This window comes from Haliotis cracherodii, unplaced genomic scaffold (assembly GCF_022045235.1).
Source record: "Haliotis cracherodii isolate W230 unplaced genomic scaffold, xgHalCrac1.p SCAF_6, whole genome shotgun sequence".
In the NCBI taxonomy this organism is placed as follows: Eukaryota; Metazoa; Mollusca; class Gastropoda; order Lepetellida; family Haliotidae; genus Haliotis; species Haliotis cracherodii.
Window position 1 is genome coordinate 66,821,974 of NW_027266319.1, and position 10,900 is coordinate 66,832,873.

The 10,900-nt window shown below is 40.6% G+C and overlaps 1 protein-coding gene across 1 annotated transcript; it reads right to left on the minus strand.

Moving 5' to 3' along the window:
- Positions 1 to 8,805: 8,805 nt before the first annotated feature.
- LOC139446621 (acidic proline-rich protein PRP25-like) lies at positions 8,806 to 9,795 on the minus strand. Its single transcript, XM_071227902.1, has 2 exons — positions 9,741 to 9,795; positions 8,806 to 9,125 (listed from the first exon to the last, which is right to left on the minus strand). The coding sequence occupies exons 1-2, from the start codon at positions 9,793 to 9,795 to the stop codon at positions 8,806 to 8,808; spliced, it is 375 nt and encodes a 124-aa protein (XP_071084003.1).
- Between the last annotated feature and the right edge of the window lie 1,105 nt (positions 9,796 to 10,900).

Sequence of the window (10,900 nt, forward strand, 5' to 3'; positions counted from 1 at the left end):
CACTGGAATACACGACAGCTGTTGGAGACAGCTATCAGCTTGTCACGACAATGACACGTATAGGTTGTTTTGTTTGTTGTTTAACGCCACACTCAGCAATATTCCAGCTATATGACAACGGTCTGTAAAATAATTGAGTCTGGACCAGATAATCCAGTGATTGACATTATGAGCATCGATCCACGCGATTGAGATCTAAGTCAGCGAGTCTGACCACCCTATCCCGTTAGTTGCGTAGGACTCAAGTTAATATCACGACATTTACCAGAAACATAACCGATCCAGAGATACTGTAAACACGTCAATGTGTGCGAGTGAGTGAGTGAATGTTATTTTACGCTATCAGGACGGGATGAATAATAGTGAGTGAGTTGGGTTTAACGCCGCTTTTAACATTATTCCAGTTATATCACGAAGTGTCAGCTTAATGTGGGAGGAAAGTGATGCAGGTCTCAGACGTTTACCACTTCGGTGAAACCCAGGAGCACTGGTATGGTGCTGACAAACCTAGAAACATAATCTGGGCGAATCGGGATTCGAACCAACAATCATAGGTGTCTGGCGTGCCCAAGTGAGAGCAACTCTGCCCAGCGAATCGCGGCGCCTCAGACGACTGGGCAACCCGTTCCCCCGGTTGAATAATAACGAGTCGAAGCCAGTACCCGAAAGCACGAGATCCACCACGTCCTGGCACAAGAACACAGCCAAATAAACCATATGTGTTACAAGTCACTGTGGTTTATTTGTCATTTTCGAAGTGGTGGTGGCGGTTAGGGCGGATCGTCGGACCACTTACCCCAACACGGTCTTGTATAGTATATACGTCATACATATGGTTCGTGACATACAATCACATGTCGGCGTACACGGCGGACGTGACAAACTCCCCGAGTCATCCGTGATTCGACACATCCGTTCCGGATAGATCACATGTACCAGTACTACGATAACTACAATAGTAATGGTTGTGAGAATCTTCTTAAGTCAGGTTCGCCCTGATTATGTTTCTAGGTTTGTCAGCACCATACCCGTGCTCGTAGGTTTCAACGAAGTGGTAAACGTCGGGCTTTCCTCCCACATTAAGCGGACATGCCGCGATATGACTGGAATACTGTTAAAAGCGGCGCTAAACTCAACTCACTCACTTACTTCTCAAGTCAACATTTTTTTTTTTACATTGATTTCAAGAAGTAGGTTAGCTTCTGCTGAAATTCACATTTAGAGATCAAGAAATTAAGTCATTAGTGTTCGATACTATTGAGTGAGTATGGTTTTACGCTGCTTTCAGCAATATTCCAGCAATATCACGGCGGGGGATACTGGAAAATGGGCTTCACACATTGTACCCATGTGGGGAATCAACTTGGGTCTTCGGCGTGACGAGCAAACTCTTTAACCACTAGGCTACCCGACTGACCCCTGTTCGATACGAGTGAGTGAGTATGGTTTTATGCCGTTTTTAGCAATATTCCAGCAATATCACGGTGGGGGACACCAGAAATGGGCTTCACACACTGTACCCAAGTCGGAAATCCAACCAGGGTCTTCGTCGTTGTTCGATACGAGGTTCGACTTTGTTTAATAGATATTTCAGTGACACACTATCATTGCTACCAAACAAACGCCTTTTGACAGATTGACAGGAAATACGTCCAATTACGATGATGGAGTCTCATTTGGAGGTGTGACGAGTAATGAAAATATATAAAGGTACTCCAGAATAACCAAACCGTTGTCCCATCGTCTGTGCACACACTGTGGCTGCATTCGAGACCAACTCGTGTTATTCCGGGACAAGCCGAATAGCGACTCGTGTTCCTCTCGTGGCCATTTTTGCAACTAGGTTCCGTCTTAGCGCAAACGGGCATACCTAAAACAATTGTCAACTCGTTGCGTAATGGTTCACATATATTTCCCCATATAATATATATATTTCAGATGCAATTTAAAACACATCGGGACATGCGGAAATTATACTCTATGATTGAACATATTTAACCGTGTCTTGGGTATATTTTTAGATGCAAGTCATATGTAAAATCAAAAAATATTTCTGAGGGATTCTTTGACGAAGAACTTGAAATCATACGCGCATTCTGATTGGTTTGTCTTTTTTTCGCACATGACATTCATCCATAGGGGGACGAGTCTTCTTGCGGGTTACGGAAAGAGGCGAGTGGTGACGAATGACTGTGGCTGTTCGCTCCAAGGCTGTCCATCTGGTGCGGGACTCGGCGCATAGCTGCTGGTAATCCAACCTGTCTTTACAAATGACAATACATAAATCAGGGAAACAGAGTCTTTTTTAATAAACTAACAGGTGGGCATTTAAGGGTTTGTACCAATTGATAAATTGAGTTTGTCTACCGAAACTGGCTTCTACAGGAAATGTCGCCTGCGTGAGATCAAACAATTTATTATATACTTCATTGCAATGAACATAACACTTAATATTTCACTGCATTAGACATACCACTTGATATTTCACTGCAGTGAAAATTAAACTTGGACGAAACTATTGTCATACAAGAGTTACTTACCAGCAAATTGTCCCCCGTTATTGTAAATGTCTCAAGCTCCTCACACCCCTTTCGGGAGCTCTCTGTACTATTGCTGCCACCAAAGCTCCTCACTGTGACGGGGGCCACTTCCATATTTGACTGTCGGGACGCCTAATACTCTTACCCGATTTTCTTTGTCAGTTTGAATTTCTATCAACGATCATGTGATTGATACAGTGAGAATGTTATGGGATGTTCCGCTCGTCTGCAATCTTCGGCTAATCTGATCCTGGGAAAACTGGTGTGTATGTGTGTGTGTGCGTGTGTGCGTGTGTGCGTGTGTGCGTGCGTTTTCCAATGGTTGCTTACTAAATATACCGTATTTGACCAAATGGACGCTTATTAGAACAGGGTGCTTATTATGTCGAATACAGTATTATATGCAAATGTCACCCAACTTGTATATATAAGTGTGTGTCTTCCAATGAATGCTCCTTTTATATTCACCCTTTGGTTGTTTATGTGTTTCAAGATGTTGGCCTGGCCAGTAAAATACATTCTACATCTATGTCCTTGAAATTAGATCTATTGTTACTTCATTCTTGAAACTCAGAAATCTGCTGATGTGCTAGACTAACGTTTAGTCACTGAAAATATTTATTTTTTTATAGAAACAAATAACTCTGTTTAAATTGACAAGGAGCCCTAGTGAAATGGGAGATTCCAGAACCTGAGACAAATCTAGACTTGCTTCATTTAGGGCTTTTGCAACACAGAAAGGGCTGGGTGGGAGGGCAAATAATATGGTTCAGGGACTGTGAGACATTCTACTGATGTGTAACATCACAGTATAACAATTCATAGTTTTACTGTGGCAGTGTTTGATTGTCACAAAAATATGCAGCCAGACTGGCCACATCATATGGTTAGAATTAACAGTCTGCACTTGGTATGATAATATATAATATTTCCATAAATACAATGTTGAAACACCCATTTATAATATGACATGACTGAAAAAAATATGTCTCCAAACAAAAATCCATCATGTTTGGTGGCCTAGAAGGCAGATGTGCTAAATTTTGACTATGGGTATTGTTGACTATATTTCAAGCTTTTTTCAGTGGCATATCAAGCAGTGCGTGGAACTGCTCCTACACATCTTAAAGATAACACAAGGCAGTATACCCCTGCAAGAATGCTTTGGCAAAATCAGCAATTCTGGCTGCATGTTCCAAATCAAAGTTAAAGACCTTTGGCCCCAGATCGTAAAGCGTTGCTGTCGTTTCCTTGTGGACCTCTCTCACACTGAAACCAGGACCAACACTTCACTCCCCGAAGTCTGGGTGTAAAACACACATCTTCCGGTGGTATTCCAATTGACTCGGCAGATCTGGTTGATAAGCACTTTCAGAGTAAACTGCATTTGATAGTCTTGCAATTTGTGTCCACTTTGAGCATGACCACGTGGTGTGGACAAATATTGCAACATACATGACCTAATTATAATTATTTGTGACAAAGCTCACCTTAAACGGAATAAAGTAAGGTACAAGAAAAAAACACCAATAAAAAAATAAATCTATTAAACCACGTTGTTTTGAATATGTAATTATCAATAAAACATACTATGGAAAGTAAGCCTTTTGGACAACTATCACATACAGATCTATCTATCTATAGAACATTTTATTCTAACATAACATTTAACTCTATTATCTGCAAAATTGTCTGACTAATGGCCACTATTGGGTTTTGCAATATGGTTACCTTAACTAACAATTGCATTTCTGATTGCCACAAAGTCCGAAAAAGTTTCAGCTTAAGAGCTGCATAAATTGTAAAGAAACAAGTGTCAGACTTAAGCCACATTTCTACACTCTAGCAACACTTCACATACAATAAACACAATATAATACGAGGCATAAACTGGAGCCTAGCTGAGTCACTTCAGTGACACTCACATACATACAATTCAGAAATGAATTTAACTTTGTGTGAGTTCATTGGAGTAGGAACCTTGCTGGAGTGAGGGCTTAACTGTATGAATGGCAGAGCTTGCGGAGTTCCCCCATAAGAGAGGTGACATGTATGCCCGAGTGAGTGAGTGAGTGAGTGAGTGAGTATTGTTTTACCCCAATTTAAGCAATATTCCAGCACAGGGGACACCAGAAATGGGCTTCACACATTGTACCCATGTGGGGAATCGAACCAGATCTTTGGTGTGACAAGCGAACACTTAAACCACTAGGCTACTTCCGGGTGAATAATATAACTTCAAGTTTTGGAACATACTGTACAGCTGAAAAACAAAGTCAAATGCCTCTTGCTACATTAATAAACAAGAGAAGAGTCATCAGAAGATGATAACCAAACCGCCTTCCCCCCCCAAAGCCCCACCCAACCCCCACAAATTCGAAAAAACAATAATTTATCTGACTGTAACATTAAGTCCAACTTAATGAGTGTTGATCTGTCTGTCCATATACATGAGTAGTTATTGAGCTATCAAAACAATACCATGGAATTGGGATTAGGAACTTAGTATTTCTATGTCAGGTACACTAAAATATGAATAGAGTTAAAATCAAACTTGTTGCCATGGAAACAGAAAAAATATAAATTCTAAACATCCCTAAATAGCAAAAGGCACCAATTGACAATCTGGTCTTTGTATTTCTAAAGTGTTATGAAAGAATACCTAACAGTTTTAGAGATATGGTCCAGACAAACACACCACTATGAACAGAGTCAAAGTCAAACTTGTTGCCATGAAATCAGGTATTTTTTATATTTTCTAAATTCCTTTATAGCAAAAGGCACAACTTCAGCCCTTGAATAATACATGAACCATGTTTGGATGAAAAATGTTGAATATTTTTTAGTTCTGCTCCCAAACAACACCTACCAGTGTTTCAGCTAAGTCTAACTTGTTACCATGGAAACAGGGGGAAAAATCAAATTTTGAAAAATTCCTAAATAACAAAATGCACAACTTCACGCCTTGGTTAATACATGTACCTGGTTTGGATGAAAAGTCTTTAACAGTTTTCAAGTTGTGCTCCGTAAACGACACCTACACCTTCCTTTTGAGACAAATAAAAATGCCCAAAATCTGCAAAAAAAACATGTTTTCTTTTCTTTAAATGTGAAATAGAACAGGTAGAACATTTCCTTTGCTCTAGCAACTCCTTTGCCTTTTCTTCATTTATTAGACTTCGCAAATGTCTTTTTGTGAAAACACCAAAGCCAAAGTGGGAAAATGCAATATGCATTATATCAGAACAGATAGGTGTAGTGTTAGAAAATGAAAGGGGTTTGCAAGTTTAAACAGTTCACAATCAGGGCTTAATTTAACATGATATAGGTTACACATGAACAAATGTTTTCCCATAGACTTCTAAAGTAATGTTATATTATTTTTTAAATAACTAAGCATTCAGAAGCCATTTAATAAATGCACATGTGTGTACAGTTTGGCCTCAAAGCAGCAATAAAAACAAAAAGAACTGACCAGCTTAGCCAGCTCCTTTTCCGAGTACCGGAAGCTAAACACACTACCCCCAGTTCTGCACCAAATGTCAATTACTTGAAAATAGCTGTGGCCACATTCAGCATAAGTCATCATGTTGAAAAAGATAGTACTAAATATAGAAAAACATTGTCAGTTTTAATTACCCGATGCATGTACATTACAAAAAACATTGAAATCATCCAATGACAGCTGCAAGACGAATAAAAAAAGTCTCTCAATGAAATCTGCTTGATTGATGTGGTGTTGTAGGACCTGCTGACAAATTAGAAAACATTTCACTTATGTTTTGTATATATATACATATGTAGCTTCTCAGAAAAAAATGAAAATTGGATTTAACTTATCCAACATGTCTATATGGCACCAGAATACAAAGTTGTGATGTACCGAAAGAGCTGTAAGAGTTAAATGATATATATTTCATAATAAATGTTTTACAAAATGTATTTCTGTATTAATAAGAGGTTTCTACAATCAAACACAGACCATAGGAGTTTATTCACATTTCATAATAGAAGGGGCTTATGGATCAGTTCCATACATGGTTGAGATTGCCTAGATAATTTCACCCTAAAAGATATTTTCAACTATAAAAAATAAACAACTCTTTAAACCTCAAAACCAGTAACAATACAGGGTTAAAACTGAGTAGTGGTCTGTTGTTTGCCTTCCTTTGCTGACATCATCAGAACATAGCAGAGTCTGCTACATTCGTGAAATATGGTTTTGACACTCATGACATGATGCAATTGATATTGTTTGATATTGCTCAAACTTACACCCTGCATTGTTTACATAATTAAACACTAAAATTACTGCAGCACTTGGTTAATCATCTTTGGAGGGGCTACGACAAGTGGTTGTGCTTTCATTTATTCCAAAAATCAAAAGTATAAGCACCTATGATATAAGCTGGAGACATAAGGACACATGGAAAGGAATCAGAAAAAAATCTTAAAGTTTGACAGAGAGCATGGAATTCAGGCCAACAATTGGCAAGGGACACGTTAAGCAGCTTTAAAGTCATCATATATATATATGTGAGGCTGGATAATGAACTTTACCAGAAAATAGGAAGTAAAGGGGTGGATTGTTGCCACCAATCTCAAATACTGACCAGCTTATCCTGACAAAAATGTAATTCTTATTAGTCACAATTAACAGTGTCTTGCAATACCAGCTTAAAAAAGTGTTTCTCTCCAATAATTTACGGGTTTATTGGGGATGGAAAGATACAATGCATTTTACTAAACAGGGGAGATAATTTAGCAATGTTGAACACTATCACATTCTTTACAGATGATTTCAGAACCATAATGCTACATTCCGGAAGAGCCAGTGGGAATTATTTTCATCTTAGCAGGTTCTGGGGCTGGTGTACAGCCCTTACTTCATGTTTGCAAACTAAAAAACTGTACAGTGAGGCATTAAGGGAGCACTGTCAGAAATGTCTAGTGCATGGGGGTGATCTTATTATGGCACTTGATAGTGAGCAACAGAGGGGCCTTAAGTGGTCTGTGGTTCTTAAATATACTTATTGTACCTACATGTCCAAGTTCTACGAGCGCAGCGAGGCAAAACAAGGGTTGTCAATCACACACTGCCAACACCAGACTTCAGATCGGCTTCTCCAAATGCCACATTGGATGTGAAAACTTCTATTTCTTCTGCATGAGTGCACATATACCTCCCCAGTCAACCTCAGGCATTCTAAAAGCTGAAAACAGTGTTGAGACAATATTTAATGTCAAACCATTTTGTAGATAACAGTCAGTTTTTGAAAACAATTATTTGAAAGTCATATTCGTGAAAAAAAAAGTCGGTTTTAAGAATCTTAAGAGAAAAATAGCATCATCCATTGACACAAAAGTACCTAACAGAAAGAACTGATGGTATGCTACATTGTTTACATTAAATAAGGGAGTTTGTGGTATATTCTGCTGTAAGCAGTGTACATGTATCATACTCAAGATACCGGCATCACGTGACTTGACTGGCAGGCCATTAACACAGAGACAGACATTGTTGTGGCAGTTGTGACTTTATCCTTTGTTGGTAAATTCATCAGTTTCAACAAATTCAGAAGGCAGGCGGAGGGCTTAGTGGACAGAGCCTGAGGAAAGCCTATATAGAGTACGAAATGTGCACTCACCCTACAGGTTACACACAATGTTTTCCCATAGACCTCTATAGTAACGTTATAGATATTCTTTTTAAGTAATTAAGCATTCAACACCCCTCTTACCTGTACGTGTGTGCACAGTTTGGCCTTAGAGCAGCAATAGAAACAAAGAAAATGACTTCCTCCTTTTCCGAGTGCAGGAAGCTAAACACACCACCCCCAGTTCCGCACCAGTTTTAATTACTGGATGGATGTTCATTTAAAAGACATAAAAAATCTTACACAATATCCTCCAATCACAGCCTGCAGATACCTCTTCATCTGCACTGAAGGCTCCCAGTCACAACTGGTTCTGATTTGGTGTAGTAGAACCTGTACGGGACAGAAACATACAATGCATTTTACTAAACAGGGGAGATAATTTAGTAAAGTAGATCAATGTCACATTCTTTATAAGGTGAATTAGAACCAGAAATTTCTAGTGTATGAGGGTGACCTCATGATGGGGCGTTGACTGGACTGGGGCCTTGACTGGACTTGGGCCTTAACTGTACTGGGGCCTTGGCTAGACTGGGGCCTTGACTGGACTGGGGCCTTGACTGGACTTGGGCCTTGGCTAGACTGGGGCCTTGACTGGACTGGGGCCTTCACTGGACTGGACTGGGGCCTTGATTGGACTTGGGCCTTAACTGGACTGGGGCCTTGACTGGCCTGGGGCCTTGACTGGACTTGGGCCTTTGACTGGACTTGGGCCTTAACTGGACTGGGGACTTGGCTGGACTGGGGCCTTGACTGGACTGCGGCTTTGACTGGACTGGGGCCTTGACTGGACTGGGGCCTTGACTGGACTGGGGCCTTCGCTGGGCAGGGGCCTTCGCTGGACAGGGGCCTTGACTGGACTGGGGCCTTGACTGGACTAGGGCCTTGACTGGACTAGGGCCTTGACTGGACTTGGGCCTTGACTGGACTGGGAGAGGGGATGGGATTAATGTACTAAATGTACCTACGTGTCCCTGAACCACAACTTCTACAAGGCGGTCGAGGGTAGTGAGGATAAAGGAGGATGGTCGATCATACACTGCAGACACCGGACTCAGATCAGCTGGTCAAAATGCCACTTTAGTTGAACAAAGTAAGTTGTTTTTACATAGGCATTTCATGCCCAGATATGGGTTTATTCCTCCTGATTTAGTCAACCTACACATGTAAACACTTAATCTGACAAATCCACTTTGCAAGATAACAGTGATTAATCAATCAACATATTTTCGGTTAATCCTTTGATGGGTGTCTTTTTAAACTCAGGTGATCATTCCTCTCCTGCTTCGCTGTACAGGCTGTGCATATAACATAACATACATTTCACCCCACTTCAAGCCTGGATTAAGATTGAATATTTACCCCAGACACAGGAAATCTGAGTGGAGCTACCCCTAATTATACCTGCTATAAATTCATGAACTGAGCATCAAGCGAATGACGACAATTACACAGGTGGTGGGTTATACCAGGATACATAGTAGAGCTGGGACGAGTCCATATTGACTACCCGCGTACCCACCCCTCTATTACCCGGCCCTACCCAGGTACCCACTACAGGTCTCAGGAGATGTCTCAAAATGTCCGATTGGAAACATTTTTAGCATAGTCCTGGCTAAACGTCCTGGCAGATGGAAATGCGAACATTACTGACTTGTAGTGTAACCATAGAGTTCTAGATAATATTTGCCATTAAAAAATATATCACATGACTAACCACGAGTCCGGGTAGTCCTGTGGGTACCTGGGTCCTACTCAGTACCCACCCGGCCCGGGTACCAGAGTTACCCGTCCCAGCCGTAATACATAGATGACAACAAGGAAGTTGCAATTGTATTCCACACAATCCAAAATCCAAAAATGCTTTCACTGCAGGGATACATTTGTTGTTAACTAAAGCCATCAAGGGTATTTCCATACAACTCTTCTTATGAGCCACAACCATTCTATTTGTCGGTTTGTTTAGATTGAAGAAATTAATTTACAGAATTTCCAGAATGATTTTTTGTTTCAAACTAGAATAGAATAGGGTAGAATAGGCCTTCAGCAACCCATGCTTGCTGTAAAAGGCGACCATGCTTGTTGTAAGAGGTGACTAACGGGATCGGGTGGTCAGGCTCGCTGACATGGTTGATGCATGTCATCGTATCCCAATAGCGTGGATCGATGCTCATGATGTCAATCACTGGATTGTTTGGTCCAGACTCGATTATTTACAGACCACCGTCATAAAGCTGGAATATTGCTGAGTGTGGCGTTAAACAACAAACCAAAACCAAATCTTAGTCCAAAGAACAACTTGCCCCTCATATTTCCTGGATATTGGGCCTCTCTGAATGAGAGCCGTTTTGACCAAAGTTGGTATGTTTGCCACCGACTCACCGAAACTGATCCGAAGTGGCAAATAAACTACTTGTTCCTATCTGCTGAACGACTAGACGTACATCTAAAACTAGAATGAACAGGCTGCGCCAAGATAAGCTGTTTGCATGTACATCAACGATCAAGACCAAAAACGTCGTCTAGACCCCATGAGCACCATCAGAGACCATATACAGAGACCACATATACCGATATATGGTCTCTGGCACAATCAAGTTCAAAAAGGAAATAAGCCGACTATTTCGTTCATGTAAGAAATCTTAAATTAATGTGTGTCTTCGGAGCATGATATGAGACAAGCATCACTGTTAATACAATAAT

Coding starts and splice junctions, on each gene's coding strand:
- LOC139446621 (XM_071227902.1), bottom strand. CDS start 9,795: ATGTTTCCAATCGGACATTTTGAGACATCTCCTGAGACCTGTAGTGGG. Junction 9,126..9,740: donor GACCTGTAGTGGGTACCTGG/GTAGGGCCGGGT, acceptor CCCCTCTCCCAG/TCCAGTCAAGGCCCAAGTCC.